Source organism: Cardiocondyla obscurior, linkage group LG05 (assembly GCF_019399895.1).
Source record: "Cardiocondyla obscurior isolate alpha-2009 linkage group LG05, Cobs3.1, whole genome shotgun sequence".
Classification (NCBI taxonomy): Eukaryota; Metazoa; Arthropoda; class Insecta; order Hymenoptera; family Formicidae; genus Cardiocondyla; species Cardiocondyla obscurior.
Window position 1 is genome coordinate 7,395,301 of NC_091868.1, and position 26,711 is coordinate 7,422,011.

The 26,711-nt window shown below is 44.0% G+C and overlaps 1 protein-coding gene across 2 annotated transcripts; it reads right to left on the reverse strand.

Moving 5' to 3' along the window:
* Positions 1–1,939: 1,939 nt before the first annotated feature.
* Positions 1,940–26,711, reverse strand: So (sine oculis). Of its 2 annotated transcripts, none has more exons than XM_070656304.1 (5): positions 24,590–26,711; positions 21,061–21,343; positions 20,169–20,403; positions 5,293–5,752; positions 1,940–5,096 (listed from the first exon to the last, which is right to left on the reverse strand). In XM_070656304.1, the coding sequence occupies exons 1-5, from the start codon at positions 24,887–24,889 to the stop codon at positions 4,812–4,814; spliced, it is 1,563 nt and encodes a 520-aa protein (XP_070512405.1). In that variant the 5' UTR covers positions 24,890–26,711; the 3' UTR covers positions 1,940–4,811. The 2 variants fall into 2 exon arrangements, with proteins under 2 accessions (XP_070512405.1, XP_070512406.1); XM_070656305.1 differs by having other exon boundaries at positions 21,061–21,322; positions 24,590–26,710.

Here is a 26,711-nt window from a genome sequence, read left to right on the forward strand (position 1 = left end):
GGCGGTAAAGAGAGCGTCGTCCTTTGATCCGATTTATCCGAATGAACCCGGAAAGATCGGCACTGGATACGAACCGGTAATTATTTCAAAACGACCGTCCTTCGGCACGCTATTAGGCCTATCAACGATCATGATGACGGATAAGATCTTCGACCTCCGCTTTGTGCCGATATTTACCAGCACAGTTCGAATAATATCCTTTACGATCCTGAAAGAGAGCATCTGGCTTCTCCACGTGACCGGAGGCTTCTTTGTGCTCAATTCTATTCTTATCACCGTGATGATCGCAAACTAAATTCGATCGGACGTAACAGAACTACGTTGACGGTTTGCTTTTTTTTTTTCTTTTTTTTTTACGAATACAGTGACAAAGACAAACATTTCTTATCACCGTAGAACTTAATCACCGATAAATAGTCACGAGGATACAAACACCTACTTATAAAAAAATAAAACAAAAGAAAATAAAAAAAAAAAAAAAAAGAAAAGATAAAACTTATTTTATCGAAATCAGAAAAAAGGGGGCGAGAAAAAAATAAGTATATATAAATCGCGTTAATTTCTTAACGACCCAAGTTGTCGCTTTGAGAAGTTCTAAATAAGATATCCAGCGGAATGAGATTTTTCACGGTTTCCTTGCGTTGATTCTCGATTCTCTTTTCTTCACGGGCTTTACTGAATCCGTCAGCGAGGCGGAATAAGAGCAGTCGACGCATGCTCATCGGCCTGTTATAATTTCGGTTCTATTAGCCGCGCGCGACGGGGAACCGAGGGATTTTTGGAGATCGTAAAGTTAAGCACGGACGGTGCGTGCGTGTGTACGTACGGCATACGCCTGGTTGTGCGGCGTGGCGGAACGGGGGCGAGCGGACCCTGAAGAGGGTCCGTCGAGAGAGTATACTGTCAAGTAGCATCTTGACACGGGGCTCACAATGGCTACTTGTTAGCGCGCCGCGCCAACAGCGAGGGGAAAAACGATCCAGACACTTGCCTTTTTCACATCGCGCTCTTCTGCGCTTCGTTATGGCCGTCTAACTGCCTCTCGTCGATTTTCAAAATAATCTGAAAGAAAGATGTTCGCTTATGCTCGGCGCCGCGGTATCTCAGCGCAGCTTCCGTCAGGAAACCGAAATCACGATGCAATCCCGACGAATCCGATTCGCGACGGGCGAACGATCCGCCTCGCGTTAAATTATTTTCTTCAAAAAATATCGACGCGCTACTTACCCAGCTTTGGTACCTCGTCGGCGTCTAAGTACTGAGCAAAGAAAAAAAAAGAAAAAAAAACTTAGGATGCTGCAAAAGGATCTCGCGCGAATGCGGACAACACTGACATTTTGTTACTTTAAATAACATCAACTTTACTTGATTACAATTCGATCGTACATCATGATCACTTATATCTACTTGCGCATCACTCTGTCTATCTTCTCTCACTGTGCACATACACGCCCACACACACCCGCACGTATACATACATACACACATACGCTTACATATACAGTTCGCCCATTGACACACGCACATTCACGAATAATCGCACTCACGATCACTCTCGGCAATTCGTCTCAGTTAGTTGTGCAACGTTAGATTTGTTCGCTAAAATACACGAATGAGAACTGAAGAGGACCAGACCGACGGTCATTAATTATCGTCCTTGCGGCGCGCGTTCGGTTCCCCTCTCATTAATTCGCTCCTTCAATTTGCCCTTCCGTCTATCCCTGTATGCGCGAGTTGCGTGCGAGTGCGTAATTTGTGCAAGAATTAATTACGATTAACGCCCTATTTGTAAAAATTAATTCTTTACCTTTGGTCGAATCGCAGCGTTCGTTTCGTAGAAAATTCCGATCACGATTTAAGTCTGAGAAAAACACCTCGGAAGTGTAAGACGAATATATTCATATATGAAGTGAAAAAGCAACTTCCGGAAGAGTATAAAAAAAAATAAAAAAAAAGTGCGATTATTCGGAAGCTGTAGGTTTGTGCAACACAACATGCGCCATATAGGCGCTCTTAAACTGCGTTTTAAATGCGAAAGAGTAAATTGGTAGCATTTCCCGTTGGTAATTAAATTCAGTTGTCGCAACATTCGTTGTCCAAAGTATTTTAAAACAGTTTCCACGTAATCTTCTAAATAAATTTATCTGTTTTGGAAAACAATACTCAATCCTTGCACTGAGAAAACTAACGTAAAACGCAGTTGAAATTATTGTGTTTGTAGAATACGAAATTGTCGCACTTATCTGTCAAATGGTCAAAAAAAAAAAAAAAAAAAAATATTGCATCGTGAAAATAATACTAATGTTATGCATATTCATCTGTTGTACCTTCGTTAATTAAGAAACACGTTACATACTATTGTACAGTTGATGCTTTCTTTTTTTTTCTTTTTTTTTTTTATATTAGCTGTTATTACTCTCTATTGTAACACGTAAATGTGGCACTTATGAATTGTCGAATAAATATTCCAACGTAGCTTCGAATAATTTCTATAAAGATTAACGAATACGTCGAGACAAAAAAAAAATCGAAAATGTGAGAGATACAAAACGAAAATAACAATTGGCTCTGACGTAGATCGAAGATATTATTATTTTCCACGCAGTCCCTCTCTTTTGCTCTTCACCTCGATCTTATTCTCTACCCTGTTTCGTCCCGAGGACTCTTTCGTAAGGGAAATCCTTTCTCTCCTCGACATCCTAGATAAGAATCTACAAGGCAATGTTGTAGCTAACGGAATATTTAGGACACCTGCGCGCGAGATGGCTCACGAATGGAAAGTCTACATTGGAGATAAACGTAAGCGCCTCTGAATCCGCTTTAAAAGTGACTTTATAATCCTTGGTAAAATAATCTCTGCGTCACGCGTTTTTCTCGATAAAATGAAGAAAACGAAGCATTAAGCGCGTCTTCAAAACTTTACATTTTACTTCCGTCAGAAAAGGATCAAAACTATCGTTAAAAAATTTAAAAAAGATTATCGCGTTGAGCTGACGAGATAATTTGAATATATTTTTTAGCAAAAAAAAAAAAAATCAGGGAAGGTATAATATACGTATTTTTCTTAAATTTAAAATTCGTCTCGATATCTCGACTTTTCTGTCTTTGTCATACTCCCGTAATTTTTTTTTTTTCCTTCGCATTTCCCTCTTTTCGCGCACGTACATTCTCGTTCTCCCTCTCTTTTTCTCACTGTCTTTAAATATACTTATGTACAGACTGCGAACTGCAAATAAATGATAATTTACGCACTATCTTATCCTGCCACAGCATTCACTGTCTACTAGGGGTATTTCTTAAAGCTTCACGTCCATTCGGTTTCAGTCACGTTAAGTCGCCACACGATATCACATTTTTCAATTCATAATAATTGATGTAATATATTTTTGTGATAACGATCTTTCCTTTAATAATTATTTTCTGATTCACGCAAACCACATATGGAATGTGGAATTAATAACGAAGCATCGTATAAAAAAAATTTACTCGTTTCGGAAAATTAAATTGAAGAAACTCAAACTATCGAATGTGAAAGAATGTGATAAACTGCATGCTAATCATCAGACTCGAAGTTCAAAAGTATTCAACTATTGCCGAATCAGGTAACTCATACTGGCGATACGAAAACACCCGGTAGGCAGTGAAAAAGAACGAGATTAACTTAATAATATGCCGAATGCCGTGTGTATAATACATATGTACATACAGATTAAACACAAAAGCGTATGGTGTCAGAGGAGCGTATAGTTGATTACAGTAAATTAATTAGCTGCTCGAATCTATATGAAATGAGGGAAAGGGCAAGGAGATAAATTGCATTCGCTCATATTGCGCCGTGCATTCTCGCACGAGAAAAAGAAAAGAAAGGGGAGGGGGAGGAGAGGAAAAAAAAAAAAGGAAACGTTTCGTCGTGCAATTTACTCCGCTCGGGCAACAATCAGAAAAGTATGGCGCCAAGTATGGGCGGTGGGACAGAAAAGCTGACGAGATTTTTCGCTCGTTATTTACTTATGGAAATAGTGGTAAACACAAGCCGGTCTAGCCAGCTTGCCGCGAGAATATACTAGGAAAGTAAAATGCTAATATGTCTTTTGCTATTTCGTTCGGAAACGTCATCGCCGCTTCGGCATCCTTTGATTTTTCACGAATATTCATGGAGTAAAACATTAAATTTTTTTTTTCTTTTTTTTCCTTTTTTTTCCAAGAAAACGTTTAAACAGTTTTCACGAATTCGTAAGTAACATTCTTGGATAAAATTTAATTTAGTAGCTTTAATCAGTATATTTTATATTACTCTCTCGTACAATCATTCATACATCTTATTGAAATAAATTTTATTAAATGAATGAAAAAGCTGTTTCGAATGCCGGAGCGAACGTAACGATTTGACAGACGGCTATTTGATGCTCTTCATACGCTCTAAACATACACCGAGAAAAGGTTAAGGAGGATGCAAGGATATATTCGCAGAAGGCTTTCCTCCCTGCTTATCTGGACATTATCGGATCGTCAAGAAATTATCGTCGCGATAAAAAATGTATTTCTGATCGAAATAAAATTTGCATCGTTCAAGAATTAATTAATCGATTTACCGATAAACCTTCACCGGCCCGAGCTGACGACAAGCTTGATCAACTAACGACGTTCCGTTGAATGAATTTCGGAGGTGAGTTTTCTTTAAGCGGTAATAATTGATTAACGATCTGAATTTCGGTAAGCTACTCGGGTACCTTGATCGATCGGGAGCGCCTCGCCAATGTGCATTAAGTCTTCTCTTGACTCCTCTTGCTCTGAGTGCTTGGGGCCCAAGGTCACAATGAGTGGTACTCGCCCAGCACGAGGCCGCTGTGGTAACTCGCGTGCGACGTGGACATCCCCATGGAGCCCATGCCTTGATAAGCGCCCATGCTCATGCCGTTCATAGACATGGTGTTCATGGTGTTGACGCTCTGCATGGTGTTGGACAGCATTGTCGAAGGACCCATCGGGCTCAGCCCGCCCATGGAAGGTGCAATCGCACCCATCTGCATAGACGTCGCCGTGTGCGGCAAGGACTTCTGCAGATCCGCGGAGGTCGGCGTACCGATTAAATAGTCCTGCGAACAATAATCGTCAGATGTTTTTTTTTAGAGAAGATAAAAATATATAAGTGACAGATACGTATATGTATATTAAAAAAACGTATTAGGAGAATAAAATTTTTTTTATTCTCGTAAGAGAGCACTTCGAAAATAATGGGCGCGATTTAAAAAAAGGTGGAAATAGACGTTCAAGATGAGGTTGTCGACTCACCTGCGGATAATATTGCATGTAGTCTAATTGACTTTTCTGTTGTGCGCAGCTGGGCGGTGGTGGCGGCAAAGTGGCGGTGGGATGGACCAAGCCGTGAGCGCCATGGGCGCCGACCTGAAGATGATGCTGTAATTGATGATGGAGATTTCTCTTGTCGTCGCCGCTCTCGCTGCTCGTGTCGTGGTGCTGCATGTGCGGGTGACTTAAGGACGAACCGTGGCCTTGGTGATACGAGTGAGGGCTCGAAACTGAGACGGAAGCTGGTGGCGGTAGCTGATACATGCCCGAGGTTTGCTGATGGTCCACCATTTGTTGCTGCTGCTGCTGTTGAACCGCACAAGAAGGCGGCTGTTGCTGCTGTTGTTGCTGCTGCTGGCCGGATTGCCGCTTCGTCTCGTCGCCACTTTCGCTGCTGGAGTCTCCGAGACCCCCGCCGTGGTTCTTATCCTCCCTTTGGCCACTGAAACCGCAAAGTGGCGTTTGCCTTTCAGAAACGGACAGAACGGCTTTTCTTCGGGAAGATATACGTTTCGCGTAACGCATAAATAAAAAATGGCAAGTGAAAGGCGACAAATTAAACGCAAATTTAAACAAATTATATACATGTACGAGGTTTTACGTTTGGCCGGTCTTTTAATTTGTCGATTATCTTAATTATTTTGTTTTTAATTTTATCTTAACTATTTCTTATCTAAAATAAATATTTTAAAACTTGAGACATTATAAAAAAAAAATTACGTCCGACGTTAGCTCATTTTTACATAATTACGTGTCATATTTAAGAATTTTTATGTTAATTACACGGTTATCAAATTCAAAACATTATTAATTATTTATAAGAACGAAAATAGTTGAGAGTTGGTATTATTAATCCGTTCAGAAATTTATAATTATAATTAGAACGGTAGCTCCTATATTAATTCTGAGCCACACCAAAATGATGCAGGTTATATAATATTAATACACGCTTATCACTGATCTCCATTAGAGGCACGTTCTTCATCATTTCATTATAAAGACATCCCATGCATAGGGGTGCGATTTAATTGCGTTCGCAGGCGCGAGCATCGCGTTTAATGTAACTCCATGCGGATAAATTTCTCGACGATGCCGATCGGCGTCGCGCGGGAATCGAAATAATATCGTTTAAGATAACGGCGGTGCCGGGGCATAAAGTACCGAGAAAAGGGTATATTCCGCCACAAGTACGAAAGCGTACTTGTGAATTAAGGGCGGGCAGCGAGCGCGGGGAAGCAGGGTACAATCTTATAAAGGGAAGAAAGACCGGGACGGGGGGGGGGGAAAAAAGGGTATGAGAAAAGGAGAAGGCGAGGGAGACGCTCTTGGCGTCTCGTAAACTCATTTTAGCGGCTTGGACCTCCTCGAAGCATGTGGAACCTACGGGCCCGGTCCGAACTCCCTTCTCGCCCACCTCTTCCCTTACCTCTCTCTTTCTCCGTCTTTTTCGATCTTTCCCTCTTCCTCTTTGTCTATCTTCACCAGGTACCAGCAATCGTTAAGCGCTTGTTTTACAAGTCGTTTAGACGTGAGACCGGTGATACCGCACCGTTCAAGGCAAGTGCTGCGACACTTGTCTACGGGGTGTTTCCGAGAACCGGTCTTTGGTACGAGTACGAGAAAGAAACTACCGTCACTGATAAGGGACCGCGGAAGATACTTGAACTCTCGTCACAGCCTCGAAAAGAATTGATAAAGGCTCCCTTTTTACCGCGCGCTGCCGTGAAATTCTTAGCCCCTTTAATTGAGTAAAATTAATATAAAATTGAAAAATCCAGGTACATTTAACACACGTTTATCGAAATTCGAAATATTTAACGCTACTTTAACGCTAGAAACGCGTTTGTTAAGAACGGAAGAGTTTAACCCGATTCGTTCGTTTCTGTCGCGCGGTGGAACGAGGGAGAGTTGAGGAGTTTCGTAAAGACGAGATCCTCCGGACATATTGAAACAACAATGTAGAACCCAGCTCTATCGCCGACGATCTTTTCCGTGCCACCCGTTACATGGTGGAACCTATAACCGGACGGAGGTGTCCCCAGGTATGCCTTATCCGTCCGTAGATCGCGCAGTAAATTTATCCTCGTTGCGCCGCGCAGCCACGAAAGAACGGAATCTTTCGGGTATTATTATTTTCATTAGGATTTGTGACTCATCGCGTGTAAAAGACATTTATTTCGAAGCCGTGACACTTACTCCGCGTCTTCGAGATCGACGCCTCGCTCTTCTCTTTTTCTTTCTTCGACGACCACGTGGAGTCAAAGAAAGGAAGAGAGAAGGCGAGATCTCTTAAATGTTGGAAGCTTCAACGATTTAACCCCCCGCTGGGAATAATTAATAATTATCTCCGTGCAATTTGTCAACTTACTATCTTCGTGATAATCTCTCAAGTCGTTTCTCACTTTTTTTTTGTTGCCTTTTTTTTGTACGTTAATATGCTAAATCCAATCAGGCGTCTTAACCGTAAGAACAATAGGCGAGATCTTTTTTTTAATTTTATTGTGGACATTCTGTTTATGGTCACGTTAACCGTGCCGAGATCAACCTCACGGATTATAAAAAATGCCAGGAATGCGAAGAGATTCTATCTGCGAATGGTCCTACGTGAGTCGCCGTTATCTCTCGGGAAAAATGGAGACGAATCGATCTCGGCGGTCGCCGCGGAATTTCGAAGTAAATCTTATTTACGAACTGACCGATTAATAAAACTAGCCGCGCCTTGGCCGTTATCTTTCTCGCGCCGACCGGTGCCATAAAGTTCGGATCAGTGGCTTCAGTTACATTAAGAGTGCAAGCAGTTCTTCCTTTAACCAGATTGCAACTATTTTAATTAGATGACACCGTCGCGATCGTTTTGTTTATTTTAATTCTAGATCACTTTAAATCATCGTACCCCGCGTAATGTCTAGGGAGCGGGAATTGAAGGGTCGCGCAACACGTCGATCCAGCAAATTACGTTGCGCGCCGTATACGATGATGCCTTTAATTGGGTGGCGCAAATAACGCATAAATAATCGGGGAAACGTGACGCCGCCGCTCATTCATGGCGGTCGACATCGGTGAGATGCCGTCTATATAGAACGACGAGGGGGAAGTATTAGCATAATTCCTAATTTAATTTCTCGATAAATTCCTGATCGCACGCTCGCCTCGAAATGAGATGCTATCGCGGCAACGCTAATTCGCGTCTAAGTTTATATCGCCTGGGACCAGCGCGGGGCCTGATAGCATCTCCCACTCTCTCCTGTCTCTCTCGTTCTTTCCGCGTGCCGGGGCCGCCTCGTAAAATCGGATTATATCGGCTCTGTCGCCCCTGCGATGTCGCGCACTTTATTCCGGCCTGCGTGCGATATCGTCTTCGGGAAACGAGTTTGCGGGGTCAGAGTGCGAGAGCAAGAGCTGGGCTCTCAGCGAGATCCCTCTTTTTTTTTTGTTTTTTTTTTTTGTTTTTTCCTCGGCGTTTCTTTTTTCCCCCCGCTTGCGCTTTTCCGCGCCGGAAAAGCATATCCCGGCCTGGGACAAAAAGACTTGATACATTTTCAGTGCCATGCAAATGGCCAGACCTCGGTACGCACGACGGAGATCGCGAGGGAGAAACTTTTGCGGGTCAAGTAGCAGCTCCTCTTTTCAAGAGGTCGGTCGAGTTTAATTTAGCATTCCTCCTATGTAACCGCCGAATTTATTTTTCGCATTCCAAAAATCCCACGCAACCGTCTCGCCCTCGAGAAGACCGCTTCTCCTGGCTCCGAGATTACTTAACTCACTGAAGAAGGCAGAAAGGCAAACTCGGGGGGCCGGTAGAGCAAATTGAAAATCGGCTGGCTCGTTTGTCGGCCTCGGAGGTCCCGAGGAAAAAACGGCGGATTTTCCCGGAGCTTCTGAGACCACCGAGGGGTATGGTCCACCGCTCCCGGCAGGTGAGCCCGTCGAGGAAGTTACTGGCAGCTGATTCCATAAACAGATAGGAAAGGAGAGTTTCCACGGCCTAAAATAATGAGGGGACAGCGCACCATGTACACACCGCGCGAGTTTGTAAACTACGGCTCTCGCCTCTTTTACCTGCCGGACTTCTCGGATTCTGTGAAACGTCCGAGCGAATTTCTTCGCGCGCGTGCCACGGATAGGGGATCGTTTCGCGGAAAATTCACCAGCGCGAGAGAATCCGAGAATTATAGCCGATACAATTTTCGGTCTGGCTCGGTTCTTAATGCTACGAGCCACGTGAGATTAAACGGGGCGTCTATCGCGACGCGCGTAGGCAGTCTCAAAATCCTTTCTAAAAATAAAATTGACTTTACATTTTTGAATTTTGAATCAAGTAATGAAATTGTATTAAAAAAAAAAAAATTATTCCGACGTTAAAAAGAAGGCGAAAAATTTTTTATTTGTGCGCTCTAGGATTTGTGGTGATAAAGGCAAAACGGTAGCCTTCACGGTAAAGATTCTCAAGTAAAAGATAAACACCGAAGAATTATAATGGTAGTCACTGACGCGACGGTAATTATTTTCATAATGAATGACGCGCTGCGCTGTTTTACTTATCGTGATTTGACACAGTTCAACGATAGAGCGTCGTCTGAGTGCCAGAGAATCTGCGTTTTCCTGCCAATTGTCGTACGCGCGAGTCCTAAATTCAAGATTGAAGAATCAACACGCGTATCGAGAAACTGTGCCAGGTTTGCTTGAGAGCAGCCACACGGCGCGTCTATCTTCTTGTAATAAATAACTCATAAATTTTAGTAAATGACGACAATAAGCACTCGATTCTGGCATTGGCACTCGCCTTGGTAAACGGGATAATAATGCTTAATCATGTTAATAATTCATTTACTACTTTGTTCGAAATAGATACGTTATTTCTTATACATATACGATATATTATAATGTATAATAAATGTAAGAAAGTGTATCGTTTAAATCGAACAGATATTAAACGTGAACAATAAATTATCAATACACGAAATCGATTTTTCCATAACGAAAATATCAAGGAGACCGATAATTTTTTCACGAGCGTTCTCCATTTTTAAGATTAAGTATTTCTCCAACCACATATTAAATTAGAAAGTCTGTGAAAGTCTTACATAAAGAATAAAGTTCCATCGTCTAATCCAACATTAACATTGGCTCGATATAAAATTCTAAGAATCATAAAAAAGGATAATTAAATAAACCAAAGTAGAAGTTTATGCGCATTGGTAAAAATACATTATTCGCATTCGGAAGAGCAACCTTCACGGTGTGACGACTCAATAAAAAAAAAAGAAAAGAAAAGGAAAAAAAAAAATGAAAGTTCTGTGCGTTCGTTTTCTTTTTCTTTATCAGACACCGAGAGTCAATCGTAGTGGGTCGTCTCGTTGTCAGTGGCCGGTTCAGCTTGCTGAAATCTATCAGAGACGGTGTCGCTTTTTTTTTTTACGGCAGATCAACGAGATCCGCCAGCAGGTAGGAGACGTCCTCGCGCGCCGCGGTGTTAAAACGCTTTCGGTGTTTCGGGATTCTTTAATCCGGATTACGCCAAGCCTGCCGGTAGTTTTCGACATACCGCGGCCGTGTCGCACGAGCGAGCCGGATCCTTCTGTCATCGTTTCGTCAGCATGTCGCGCGCCGCGCGCGTCCCATTACCAGGACGAAAGGCGTGAAACGGATTTAATCCCGGAAGGAGCGTCAAAAGGACACCCAGCGCGAGTCCTTGATCTTTAAAATATCCTGGAGATTTTTTAATGTGCGCCCGCGAAAGAAGAGTGTTCCTGGCCGATCCCTTTTGGGATGCGATTTAGCTATACTAAGATTCTTCGAATATACTATAAGCGTAAAATATATGTATAGAAACCTAAAGAATTAATTTATTCTTAACGGGTCGGGGATTAATGAGCGGCTCTGGATTAATTATTATATATATGAAGACTTAGAAGTATCGATTTATATCCAGGACAGGTTTAATACTTGATCGATTCGTGACGTGGATGTTTTTAAAAAAAATTATTCAACCAAAGGAGAAAAGGGGGTGAAATTAACAAATACCTATATCCATAATTTTTCTATACGTGCCGCAAATTGAATATGTGTCTTAAATTAGAGCTGATTATATGGTGGTACGTTCCCTTTTACAAACCGAAAGATGCTCGCGCCTCGATCGAAGAGGATCAACGCCCAACCGCAAGCCGCCACAAAGGACTCGTCTGAGATTGAAAGGCGCCACTGAATGCGCAATGCTCTTTCTCCGCAATGGAAAAAAAAAAAAAAAAGAGAGAGGAGAGGAGAAGGGGAGGAAGAAAAACACGCGAGAGGAGGAAAGAGACGGAGGAAAGGCGTACCCCAGCCATGTTGGATCTTCTCAGCCATTTTTGGGGACGAAAAAAGGCGGGATAGGGGGCCCGCTTCGTGAAAACCGCTTTGAAGAAGACCATGTCAAATCTGACAGCTCGCGGGAAGGGTCCACATATGGGCACGTAAGGGCCAAAAGGGCCCGCCTCGACCTCGCGTTCGCCCGTCGAAAGCGAACGAGCTGCCGCTCAGCTCTCCTCTGTCCCCGTGCTTCCGTGATTCCCCCCCGGTCTTTTCCTCTCGTTCGGGATCGTGGGGGACAGAGGGGCATTCATTCATGCACGCGTTCCCAGAATGCAACGTGCGTGTGTCCAGTACACGCACAAAACTCCTGGTGGGGAGGAAATCAGCGCGAAGGGACATGGCGGAGTAGATAAACCGAGGTACCTCTGACGAGAATACCTACCCCTTTAGAACCGGAAAAGCGTCGGATCAAAACACGCGGAGCAACGTATTACAATGAAAAAATTTATAAATAAAAAAAATAATAGCGAAAGAAAGCGACAAGAAATTATTAGATGCATTTTGAAAAATAAATCATGCTTAATATACATACAGCTACTGAAGATTAATAACGAAACCGCGTACGTGACTGTATGCGTAATGATATGCGATAAAAATATTTCTCGGAACTTATTTCTCATATTTCTTACGATAGAATTACAACTAGAATGGATAATTATTAAGTCTGCTGTTTAAGCCGAGAGTAGAGTAAATATGAAGAAGTCTTTCTAAACGTTTCAAAAAGTCGGCTTAGATAGAAATGTAGAATGTGTAAAAATAAACATGTCTCGAATACGGGCCTTTAATACGGAAGTATAGCAAATGTATATGTACACATGTATTTTTTTAGCAGTGTCGAGAAACGTTCAGAAAAAAAAATTAACGCGCTTTCAAATTGCATAAGCCAAGAGCGGCTTCGGCCTTGGCGAGGTTGAGCCGCGCCCAATTCGTGCTTGCGAATGTCACACGGAAGTGACGCGTCTCTGTGGAAAATCGCTCGTCGAACGTCTGAGCGATTTCCTTGAGCTTGTCCGTCTCGCGTCTCTCACGCGGTTTTTCGGGACGCCTGGTTGCACAACAAGACCGAACTCGATGCAGAAATATAAGCGAACGCGGGACTGCACGCGGTAGAAGCGAGCTTAAATCGAGTAGCATCGACGTAGATATGCGACGGAAAATTCTGACAAAACTATGTAGAGATTTTGAAAGTATCATCGCGCATTATCCTTAACGACGTAAATGTAGTTGATGAATTTAACGTTTTCTCGTTATAGAAAACGCTGTCAATTTAACGAAGCAGAGCTCGACAGTTCTCCTCTTTCCTCCGCGCTTAAGAATAAGATCGCGACAGCTTGTAGCGCAATTCGTCGCTTTAATTACGACATAATGCAGTGCTTAACGTATGTGTGTGTGTGTGTGTGTTGGATTAATTAACGTGAAAGATTTGACATTTAGAGTCCGGGGCTTGGAAGCGGATACGGCGGTAGCGGCTGCGACACACGGCGTCGAGGCGAGTTCTCTGGTTACAGACATGGGCAGCGCGCTGCCCAGACACCGTGTCCGCTGTAACCGTAAACCGGGGAATGGTACCAGTATTCGCGGCTATTTCGGGGCCACGTCGGCGCTACGATTTGAACGAGTGTCTCTCCTTCCGCTTGACCCGAAAGCATCTTTATTCGCATGCGAATATTCGCGCGGCAGCTCACGTTATTTGCGAGAAGAGCAATATTGATGAGCGCACCTTCGAACGTGCACGATATATCGCGCCGTCAATCAAGACTTTCGCCGGATAATTCATAACTCCGAAATATTATAATTTAAGTATTTCTTTCGAAAGCGGCAAAGATGAACAAAATATTATCGAATACAAATGAGTTAAGAAGATAAACGAGCGGGTTTTTAATATATTAAATACGCTTAACACAGTTTAATGTTCGAAAACCTACACCCGTATAATGAACAAGAAATAGACAGGGGTTCATATTAATAAGATAAATTATGTATGCCGTATTCATTATTAGGTGTTTTATCAAATCGAATATTAAAGGATCGATTGTTTAAAATATACATATACCTCGTGAATTTTAGAGTAAAGAACAAAAGATTTAATTAAATTATAAATTTAATGAAGAGGAAAACTGTTGCTCCAAATACTTCGAGTTTTTCTTGAAAAAAATTTCTTTTTTAGTTTTAATTTATATACGTCGAAATGGCAGATTCAAAACGAAGAATCTATTTCGATGGTACCTCGCGTTCTCGAGTGATTAACAGCGGCAATCGTCAAAGTTAGCCAGTCGGACGCCATATCGAAAGTACCTACGTAGGGCGTACCGAGTGTGCGAAGGGCGAGGTAAAGTAGCGCCACCCTCTTTGTGTCACCGACGAGTCTCTGCTTTTCAGAAGGAGTCAATATTGGCGCAGCCATCTCTCTGTCTCTAACCCTTACCGACCACCCCCGCGGCCGTTACCGCCCTCTCGACGCTGACTTCCCCATCTGTCTCATTCCACATCCGGCGAAAGTACACTGTCCCTTCCAGAAAACCCGGCACTTCGATTATTTTTAACCCTCTTCCTCCCTTCCTTCTTGTCTGCGAATCGATACTCGCGGTTAATCAACTGCCGGGCAATCGAAATTGTCTGAAATTTGATCAAGTATGAAAATCCAAGCACGAACTTATCTTCCGCCTTAAAGATCGGGAATGCAGACGTAACGTGTGTATCATTATATATAAATACCGTATATTTAGACAAAATATTTATACGTAGCCGGAAATAGTTTTAGAAAGTTAATTTGAAATATTAATGCTATCAAACTGCGAGTAAGATAAATTAATCGACATTAATTGAAGTAATGTAAAAAAAAAAAGAAAAAAAATTCTTTTTTTTTTTTTTTAAATTAAATTTTGCGCAGCACTGAACGAGTAGTAAAAATAATGATTGAAAATTTAATATTTAATATTCATAAAAGGTTTAATAAAAGGTACGCGTATTGTTCAATCAGGTGAAAAATATGTTAGCAATATTAAACATAAAATCGTAATTGCGTATCGCATTCCATTTTTATTCCATATTACTGCGTAACTTTGCAAAAAGTTTTTCGACGTTATAGATATGTATTTTTACACCATTACGTAATAAATGCACCGGGGTTATTGAAACTTAATCTTTTTTTTCCCCCGGCTTTATGATTATTATAGTAACATAAAATGCTTTTAAAAGTTTCGTGCTAAAAATATCTTTTGCAGAAATTATTAATTTAATTTCTGTCTAATTTGTTAAATGTTTAAAAGAGAAATAAAAATTAAAAAAAAAAAAAAAATTAATTTGTGTCTACATTTATTTCGTAATGTTTTAAGATTTTCATATTTTCACGGGCACGCGAGCAAATACGTAGATTTATTTTAGACAAATGGATATATCCAAACTCGGCCCAATGCCACATTTAATATTCGGAGTTACCCTGATTAGTCTTTTATACATATGACTTCCGTACGTGACTTTGCAACAGTTGTCATTTCTGAAATATACACGCCTCGCTCGATCCGCTGAGCTGCCCTTCTTTGTTCACGCGCAAAGTTTTACGACGGTGATACGGCAGATCATCGAGTCCGGTTCGTAGAAAATGTTAGAAGAGAGAAAGAGAGAGAGAACCGCACACGTCGCCTGATAAAACGTCGCCACAAACAAACCCGGTGAGCAGCCGAGCGCATGTGTTTCGCTTATGCGGCGCGAATAAAACGTCCGTCCCTAATCTAATCTAATCTAAAGTGGACAATCTCTGACGGCCGACAAATGAGAGAGACGTTAATCTCGCTGCCAGTAGTTTCCAAGCAATGAGCATGGAGCGTGTTTATAGTTTAATTATTAATCTGGAATAGACGTCTCTTTTCACATCGGATTAGGTCTTAATAAACTCGTGAGATTTATCGTCGTCGCTGATTGTAAAAAAGGAAGCTGAAAGTATTGCTACGAAGTCATTAAATATCTGACTAAACGTATAAAAAGAAAAAGAAAACAAATAAATGGATAAATTGTCGAGCAACGGTGGAAGAAAGGTATTCTCTGCGGCTGAAGAACTATATTATAATTTGCGTGTACAATTGTGCGGGCTCGCGACAACGTTAATTCCTTCGGGAATGTAAATCTAAAATTTCATGAAATTTCTATATTTTATAACGCGATCGACCGATCGAATCGAGGTCAGCGCCGACGACAGTCATCGATTAGATCGGTCCGGGAGAAGCGACTTAAATTTTAACAACAAATCGATCGCACAGGATAAGATTGTCGGCCGGCTGGAAATAACGTCCTCTCCCTCCATTTTTCTCCCCTGCGCGCTGTCGGATGAAGGGGACGAGCGAGGACGTAGGCGAGAGCGAGGGCGAGGGTTCGAGGGTTGGTACATTAGCAATGTTTTGTTGACACTGGAGAACAACGACGAAGCCATTACTGGCTTCTGCCAGCGTGATGTAGCCCTTCGATCCATCGTGAAAGCCGGCGAAACGGCAAACCCGCGATAGAAACGACTCCGCGGCCTCCTTCTATCGCCGACGAGATACTGTTGCCGGAAAAATTATTTCCCGCGCTCTTGATTTTCACACCTTACGAGCTGTACATCTCAAAATCCAACCCCACGAGTAAAATCTTATACAAGACCGAAATAAATCCTCAGGCCATCAAAGCCTTTGATTATTTTATTATCGATAAGGATTAGCGATTAAAAAATCATTCGACTAAAGAATAATAAATTCGAGGTATCATAAGTCGGCGATTACGAGATGCCTGTGTGTCTCAGTTTTTATTTCTGACGGCATAATGTTGCTCTCAGCCTATCGCTCGCGTCCCTTCTGGGACCGGAATCACGTCGTGACTCTTTCTACCCGCGGGACTAGCGCGCGACGATAATAAAGACGTTTTAAACGCCGTATACAAGCACGGTCGCTCTCGCACAAAGAGAGAAAGAGAGAGAGAGAGCGAGAAAGAGAGGAAAAAAGAAGCAAAATATACAGCGCGACCAGCGCGTGCGGTCGGAGGTTTATTTTTGACTGCGAAGAATGAAGGCACAATGCACTCGCGGGATGCACCGGCCATATCCCCGTTCATCCCGCTCCGCCACCTCCGTCTCTATTGTTTATCATTCGGACGATGATCGAAATCGATGCGTTTTAAGTGTCACGCATATACACAACGGAGCGCACGAAAAAGGGCACGCAGCTACGAAACATATAGCTTTTATTTTCCAAGCCGAGTGATAGAGTTTCGATATTTGAATGAAAAGAGCCGACTGACCGATGTTTCTCGGGACGTAACACGGCGTTGTCGAAAACGTTGCAACTACGGTACATTTTTTTTTTTTTTTTTCCTTTTTTATTTGTATATCGCGTCGCGAAAACGCGCCTGTCAACAGCCCTCGTCAACCTCTCGTCGCTCGAGAGGAAAATCCGAGTAATTTGCGTTGAAGGAGGAGGCCGACTCGTTCGATCAAATCTGCGCTTGCTTATTATTTATATTACTTTCCCCCAACGACCGAAGCTATCGGCCAGGGCTAAAGTGGCCACCGGAGATTCATCTCCCTCGCGATGCTGCAACGCGACACCGCACGCACCGTCGGAAAATTTCGAGAAGCAACGGGGACGGGACGGATCATCCGGCGCCGTCGCCGATCATCTTAATCAGCATCATTGCGCGTTATCTCGCGTTTGGGCGACACACGCACGTTCCGTTGTCATCGGACACCGGTACCGAGAACAGCAGTTCCGTTACGTGTCGTCGTTGACGTGCTCCGTCGTCGTCATCGTCCTCATCATCATCGTCGTGCGTTTCTCTTAAAGTGCAACGGATGCATTTCGGCGCGACTGAATAGCTGACGACTTTGTGTCTGCGCGCATCGACCGACGCAAATAATCCGACGCTGATTACAGCCGGCGAGGTCTGCCCTTCTTCAGCCGCTGTCCCGTCTTATCGGGCTCGGCCCCGATTTTTATTTCGGTATGCAAAACAATGGCGATATACCACGGGATTTTATCTCGATTGACGTCTCATTGTTTAAAGTTCGTTACGTCAGGAAGAAAAGAGAGAGAAAGAGAAAGAGAGAAAGAGAGCGGCTTATAAGGGTTAAATGGATATAATGGGCGTTTCGAGAATCCATCGTGTTTAGATCGGTCTTATCTTCCGCGCGATTTGGCTCTCGTACACTTCCGCCCGGCTGCGCCGCTCCGCGCGGCGTGTGTCGATAATTATGGCCAACCGATACCAATTAATTCGACCGTTACGATTCGAGAGCGCACGCAGTCATTATCTTACTACATAAATCGCTACGCAGACATTGGGCGCGAAAAAGGAGCGGCAAGTCAGCGAAAATTGGATTACGATCTAATGGCGATTCCCTGTTATTATTATAATCATTATCGGACATCGTTATATATTTAAATCGTCGCGCGTTTAATTTCTATTACGCGTTGGAGTTTGCATTTAATGTTAACCCGTTCTCTCTCAACGATTATTTGACGGCGAGCTCCGTCAAACACCGCGGCGCCGATAATTTAAGTTATCTCTTGAAATTTATTTTGCCCTTATTTTTTTCGGGCAGTATGCGCTCTATTGAGCGTGCGCGTTATGTCGTATCGAAACAAGGCTGGTAGTTAAATCGTTCGATAACAGCTCCCGGGAGAGGACTATAGTCCCCTGTATTTGACGTTTTTTGTCTGCCACAGACGCCCACGAGACGCCCCTATCCCGAGGGGCTTGTCGGGAACGCCGCCCCTACGTACTCGAGATATTCACTTAATTTCCAACTGCGTGCACGTTAAATAGCTGAATAATTATATGCGTTTATTATTAATATTATTATTATTATTATAAAAAAAAATTAATTTTTTGCTAATCATAATTGATTGCACCGTTAATTTAACGAAGAGAGTTTTCGTTGAATAATATGTGAATCCGGCCGATCCATGCGAATCGTGGTTACGGCGTTTTCTCGCGAGGGAGGAAGTGGGAAGCACCACCGTGGCAAGATCGGTACACACGTCATGCCACGGGGGACGTATCGAATTTCTTATGGCTTCTGTATATTCCCATAGACAGAGGCAGGAGGTCAGGTATGCACGCACGTCTACAAAGTGCTGGGCGGAATTAACGCATCCGTCTCCAAGCGTTCGGGGGGGGGGATCGCGGCAAAATAATCAACCACCGGCATATAACTTTAATTGCTATTTTACACCTTTAGAAATTGAATACTTGAATTCAATAAACTCCGCGTGACTTGCGAAAAAAGTAGCTGTAATAAAATTAAACGCTCGAGATTAAGCGTTATACAAGCAACGTACGTTGCCAAGAATTCACGATCACCCTAGGCACACTAGTGACGATGCGAGTCTTACAGACCTATCCGATAACTTTGCGAATACGCGCGTACGGCATCATATTCGTCGCGTATTAATTACAGGAAATCCCGCAGAGTACCTTACGCTTCCGGGTTATTCTAATGTCGCAAAAATTCTCCGCTTAACTACTCTCCGCTTTACGGCCGATTTTCGCGAATACTTTCTTATTTGATTTACCACCGATGTATCTCGTTAAATCGATCTCGAGTACGAAAGCATTTTCGACCAATTCAATTATTGATTATTCTTATTAATATTACGTTTCAACTCAATTCATTACAATTATAATTCGCTTAGCTCGCAATTTAATTTGAAAACCTGCGTTAATACCGTTAGATCGTACAATTTACATTTAAAGAATATGGAATGTTCAAAGGCTTCCCTCGTAATGGATTCGTATCCGGTTCGGTCCGGATACCGACGAGCACTTTCGATTATCGCGGCGATTCCGTCGGGAAGTGCTAAATTTCGCGGAAGAATCCGTGAGAGATCGGCTCTGTCAGCGGTCCAGATGGCCCGGCTGGTACTTATTTATTTATTATTCACTCGACGAGGAAATGGACGGCTGCGGGTGCAAGGGTGCACGCGACACGATGCTCTTTCTCGCTCGCTACGCGGCGGAAGGCGTCGCGTTACGTACATAGTTATGGGGCCTCTGCTCGTTTCTAAAATCGGATGTAGAGCAACGACCTTCCAAACAACACGGGACTCCTACGGAGAGAACGCGCGCTTCTATCCGCGAGGAACGCTAACACGTCCCGCCGATCATGCCGTCGGGCGAGTGGAAATATCGCTGGATATTATTTATGCGACGGGTCGGTTGATAAAACTACCGTCTTTTTATTTGCTGCCTGTACTAATGTTTCATGAACTTTGCGATTCTAATTCGTTCCGGTTAATGTAGAGCTCAACATATTTTAATACGTTTAATACGTTTAATAAAATATTTAATTAATAATGGTTTAACATTGATTTTTAGCGTTAATAGAGAGAAAATTGATACTTTTCCCGATGACCCAATTCGGCAGCTACAATATTTCTGCTACATTAAATTTGTAAATGTTTCTCTTCTATCGAAGCACGTGTCTGATATTTCAATTGGCTAAGGAGGTCTTTGAAGTAAAAAAAAAAAAAAAAACTCACCTGTGCTCGGCGGCGCGGTCTCTCTGTCTCCTGTTTTTGAACCAATTGCTGACCTGCGTGGTGGTGAGGCCGGTGCTCTCCGCCAACTCTCGCTTCTCGCGCGGCGACGGATACGGATTGGTGGCGTACCAATCCCTCAGGACGCTCCTCGACTTCTCCTTGAAGCAGTAAGACGTCTCCTCGCCGTCCCAAATCGTGCGCGGCAAAGGGAACTTACGACGTACCCGGTACTTCCCTGCAAAGTGAAAGACGAACCACTTTGTAAATAAAAGTATCGTTTTCTCGCTCTTTATCTCTCAAAGAAGGCATTAAACGAAAATAAAATTTCGAAGGCGTCACAGTAATCTCAAGATTGCGGTACCGTCGAAACAAATACTATCGCGTGAGGCTGTTCTTTAAATATGCCCATTTAACGGCCTCGAAAACAAACGTTTATCGGCAGCCCAGCGAGTGAGAATCTCACCGCAAACGCCGACTCGCGACGCCTGGAAAAACGGAAGAGGAAGCGGCGGAGTGGTGCTATTACGCGCGTCGATTCTCCAAGCGTGCGCCGCACACAGAGGCACGCTTTGTTTCTAGCTTCTCTTTTTCGGGGACGGATTTGGTTTCTGGGCCGAGTGCAACGACGACGACGACGACGACGACGTCGACGCCGTCGGCTTCGCGTCCGACGTTTGCGAATAAGATCGCGCGAGTAAAATCGGGCCAAGTCTATACCGCTCATTAGGCTTGAACTTAATTGCGCGCGCGATAACAACTGCGCGGTAAAATTTGCACTCGCGAAATAGGTAATTCTTACCGGCTTTACTATCTGCAGACGTATATACGGCACGTTAATATCGCAAACGCGGAAAGAAAAAAAAGGGAACGGTTAAAAAAGGTTCTTACTAACCAACTGCGCCGAGAGGCCTTCCGCGCAGCCTCTCAGCTTCGATGTAGTGGGCCTTGAGCCAGAGAGCCTGCAACTTCGGATGATTGTTCGGGGCGAAGGTGTGGCTCTCCAGGATCCGGTAGAGCTCCTTGAATTGGCCCCGATGGAAGGCGACGATCGCCTTGGCCTTGAGGACGCTCTCGTGCCGGTGTAACCTATTGCACGCCGGCAGAGACCATAGAAATCGGCTGAGCCTCTCCACGGAGCCGGCCTGCTGAAGAACCTGGACATTCGACACCATCGCCTTGAAGACGATAGACAGGGGGGGCACACTGTTAGTCGGCAAAACTCATCCCGGGTCTCCTCTTATTCTAGTGTATCTTGTATATGTCTCATATTCACCTCTTTCAGCCGATAACTTTCGATAAAAGAAACACCACGTTGGACTAACGCATAATGAAGAGAAAATCTAATAACGGCGCGCAAAATTACAGTAGACATCATTGACGTTTAACGTCGGTATAATTTCTCGAAACGACTATTAATGAACTTAAACGATCGCGTAACACGATCCCAAGTGGAACTACACATCAATTTTATTTCGTCGTTTACTTCAGTTCGTTTTATCGGCGCGATACTGTGTCGTGCCCCCGCGCGTTTCTCCTGTTGACGTAATTAACCACCGTGGATTCCGTTTGAGAAATGAGCTATCCTATTTGCCGGTATCCGCACATGTCTGCTTTACGTCACTGACATTTATTCGATATCACGAGCCATATATTGCCAAGTCTAGATATCGCGGTATTACGTATCTTTAATTTACAGATAACCGATTTGCTAAAAGCGCGATACCGTCGTAAGATCGATACGTTACCAGCACGTGTAAATTTTATTGCAATACAAAATCTATGGCGGTCTAAATATAGTCAATTGACTCTAATTACTGCTCTCATCGCGCAAATCTTCCGTTCTGGTCATTTATATCCTTTTTCCCCCTCAACATTTTTAAAATTGTAAAAATAATCACCTTGAATTACGTATTCATTTTCGCGTTCAATTTCATACGTTAAGTGAAACCTCGAGATTTTTCGCTTTCTTAAGGAAAGTCGACGAGGGAGTAACATTCCTCTAATGCACGAAATTAATTATTAAGCACCGACACGAAATTAAGACGTTGCAATTCGTACGCGGACGGATGATCGCTTAATTGGCAATACGAACTCTGTACACCTGTCATCTTTGTCGGCTCGCTGTCGTCGCCGGACGTCGCCGAATTTTCCCGCGATACGGCCGATTAATCTCATCGCGTGGCATAACGAGGAATGAGTGTTACGTCACCCGAGCGGGAAAAACATATGACACAGATCTTGAAATCGGATTAGCTGTCAACGACGTAGGTGTCGATTAGAAGGATCGTTGTTACCCGAGTTTTCCTTATTACATTTTAGAACAGGACGATTCAGACGTACAATACCCCGGCAATTACTTTGATTTTTTTTTCTTTCTCTTCACGTAATAATGTAATAATAAAAAAAATTCCATCTATTTTAATTTTTTCGCTGAATTTTAAATAAATGTATGTATTCCGTATATACATACATACAAATAACTATACCAAGTAATTAATAAATTTAATTCAAAATAAAGACACGTTTAATGCATAGCAAATAAATATTAAAAATGATTAAAATTAGAAAATAAAATAGTTAAGAAAAAATATCTAAATTAAAGTTAAGAATTCAAAAATTAGATAATGATTCAATATATCAGACCAAGCTGCTAAACTTGGGCCGTGAGTCGATGTTCTAGAATAATTTAAATCTGATTTAAGAGCCATTCCTATTTTCCTTTTTACTCGGTCGATTTGAATAAGAAATGGATCGGTCCGGCATACCCGGTGCAACACATCGATTTTATTTATGCTTTGAAAGGGGAACTGTTACGGGCACTTCGAATGATACAAGACAACTAGCGCCCACGTGTCACAGCGTATGGCAACAATCGCAATATTTTTTGAACAAATTGATAACGCGATCGCGGGCCTCGATTGTCGCGAGGCAGGATTGACGTGTAACCAGAGGGCCACTCTCCCGTCGCAGAAATTTTAGCGCCATAATTGTCTGTGCGACGTGGGCAAGGAGTTAAAGTCTAGCCGCATAATTATAGCGCCAGCGCAGGGATATGCACGTGCAAGAACGCGTCGTGCAGCGATGTAATCTACGGCCGATTACTTCCGCGTTTGGCAAGCCCATCTTCTCGCTCGTTATCTCTTACATTACATTACGTGTGCCCTATCGCCGCACGTTTCAATCGTTTGCGAATATTTTCATCTTCCGTGCCGCATAAAGTATAGATATTAATTCTTAATATTCACGTGGCCAATACGCCTACGTGACACAAGTAAAAATAAGAGAATTAAATTAAGCACTGCGCTGCGGAAAAATCGGCGGAACCTTTTGCCAAACGTAGAAGAAATCGCCTCTTCTCTCTCTCTTTTTTTTTATTTTTTTTATTTTCGCTTCTTCTTTATCTCAAACAGGAGGACGAGTTAGCATGTGGGACGTTCGATATGAGAGACGTAAACGTCGCGCGCAAAACAATTTACGGTTACAGTAAAATCGTGCAAATTCCATTAAGCGGGTGACATGCAAGCGGTATCTTGGCGCATAACGCTGCACATTGTCGGCGATGTAACGGCCGCATCAATGCGGCGGCAGTTTCGTCATCGGAATGTAGATCTTCACCGTTTCTACGTTTTAAAGTGCGGCAGCACAACGATTGATTTTGAGTAGAAACCGGCATATTAAAAGCTTTTAGTTTTATATAATTTAGTTTTAATTAATGACAGAATTTAACAATATCGCGTTTCAATAAAGAAATTAAAAACCGTACGTCAGTTTTACTCGCCAGACAAAGTGCAGTGAATGCTGGCAAAATTCTTCATCAGCAATTCATTATCAGCTGTGCGTTAATTTCTCGTCAGTCCTTGTACATTTTCCGAATGTAATTACATGACGAGATCAACGTTGTTTTCTCTTATTTCGCGGGGCGCAAGAAGTTCGCCACAAAATAATTTAATTCACCGATGAATTGTGCTACTCATTATCGCGCGACTAAATGTAACATTCACCCAGCAACGCTATCATGATGTTACATTTAGATTTCGATTAAAATGGACTGCGTGTTTTCTGTAAACGCGACGCACAGTACTGAATTGCAGCTGAATGCAGCGTGCGCACAAATATGCCACTAAAAATTCTCTAACAAGGGACACGAATCAGCGTCGGACTTAAATCTATTATACACATATATTACAAAACAAGACGAATTGGCGCTAGAAATAATAATGCTTATAAATCCGTAAGATATTTTTGAGGACCAATTATAAAAAAATCATTCTCCGAAACTGCAAGGATTGCCAACGCCGAAATTTCGGCGACGATCTTGTAACAAATTAGCCGGGATGTACATGTAATATATCGCGCGGATACGCTTTTTTTCGTGTCTCTTGCCGGAGAAGCGCCATGGGATCGGCGGCCACACGACTTACCTCGCAGACGCACGCGACTTGTTCCTGCGTGAAGCCGAAACTCGGCAGCTGGCCGTTACCGCTGCCTCCGGCGGAGCTCGCCGGGCTGTCCTGCGGACTGTAGCTCGCCGCTCCGGTGGTACCGGGGGTGTACGCGTTCTCCACCGTGCCGGGCGTCGTTGAGTGTCCAGTCAAAGGCGTGGGTGTGCTCTGGGGGCTGTAGTCCCCGGTGGCGGTACCCAGGACGTCCGCACCGGTCGCGCCGGCGGACGATGGACCCATCGCGCCCCCGTTACCAGCAGTGCCCCCGTAGGCCATCATGGTTGCGTCATCTCCGGGGTCCACGACGACCCCCCGCACAGCACCGCTGCCCTCCACCGTTCCGAGACGATCGTCCTACTCTGCTTCGCGACCGCGATCGACCTCGTCGACGCTCACGGTTCACGGGCCCTCCGAGCCGACGCTACGCGAAAGGGAATCCTCTCACTCGCCGCTCATCTTCCCGCGGGGGTAAACTCTGCGCGGGATCACTGGGGATCTTCGGCACGTCCGAGCGACGGCATCACGCGACAAGCCGGAATCCTTGCAGCTGCCGCTAAAGGAGGGAAGCCGCGGGCGTCTCTTGACTCGACGCGAGTCCACTTTGATCGGACTCTCTTTTTTCAATACGAAATAAATCTTATACTTCTCAAAACTGTTTAACGCGTTCTTAATTACACTCGGCGTTCCTCAAACACTCGTCCGCGCGATATTATTCGTCGTAATCGTCGATCGAACCATTATTCAAATTCGATTAGCTTAAATAATGCAGTAAATGTTGCACTACGCGCGAAGCTGAAGGTAAGAAAGCACTGCGTGGTCTTTTACATTCCGTTCGACGAGCTGTCGATAATAATGCCGGGTTGATGGGACGTCTTTTCGAGATATTCATCGGTTCGCAATGTCGTGCCTGGACGTTGGTCCGATCGCGTGAAAAATCTCACGATATATTTTTGGACTGCGCCACTTGACCGGCGAATGTCGCGGTTGAAAAGAATCCGGCGAGGCGGGCTCCTCTCCGGTTAAACGAATGGATTTCGAATTGATAGTCGGACGAGAAGTTGAATTAATCCGGGCGATGACTCCTCACTTTGCCTACGTCGAGTCTCGGCTCGCGACCATTCCTGGAAACGCTCGTGGGATTCGCGCGGCCGTTAAATCACTTCCGTGAGGGAACACTTCCGACGAAATAACTCGCGGTGCGGATCTCGTCCGGGTGTTCGCAACGTTGGCTCTTGCGACTCGCCGCTCTATCCTCCCGTTTCGTTCTCACTGCCGGCGCACAGGTTGCACCGTGAAATCCACGGGCTCGTATTTCCACGGGGCCAGCGATCGTATTTATAGACCGCTTGGTACACTCGCGAGCGCGTCGCTATTATTAGAGGCGCCTTAACGAGCGTCTCCCTCGCTCTCCTTGAACCCCATCGGGTGCCGCTCGTCGACGATACACTCTCCTCGAAAATGTCACCAGACCGTTTTCCACCTACGAATTTCCACAGGCTCTCCGCGCACTCGTTGTTTCTAACGATGGCTCTGTCCCGCGTGACGAAAACGACGCTTCTCTTCACTCTTCTTGACGACGCGACGAAGCAACGAGTCTCGACGGCCGCTGCATTTTCTGAACCGCGTGGGATTCGCCAGCGATTGATCAAGAGCCTTGGCGTGAACCGAGTACCCGATCCATGAGGGAACGTGCGGGTCGATCTTTTCGATGGAGATCACGTCGTTCCGAGCGAGATGTGCACGTTCGCGATGGCTCGGTCACCGAAACAACAGTATCGATCAATTGCACTTGAGAAAGTCAGGATACCACTACGGGAGCTCACGCAAACGCGGCCTCACTTGACGCACACCGGACCGGATCCGTTCTCCAGAGTGATTTCGATTTGGCGATCGTGATCTGGATCACGCTGGTCGGCCGAAGCTTGAGTGGCGGCGGATCAATGGGGCCGTTCTGTCTCTCTCGCTGCCGCGTGAGAGAGACACACACTCTCCTCACGAGCGCACCAGAAGAGACTGGCGTTGCAGCGTGTTGGCGAGAGGAACCGACCGCGTCATGCGCGACGTGGTGCAGATTGCAAAGAGGCGTAGCTTATCTGACAGC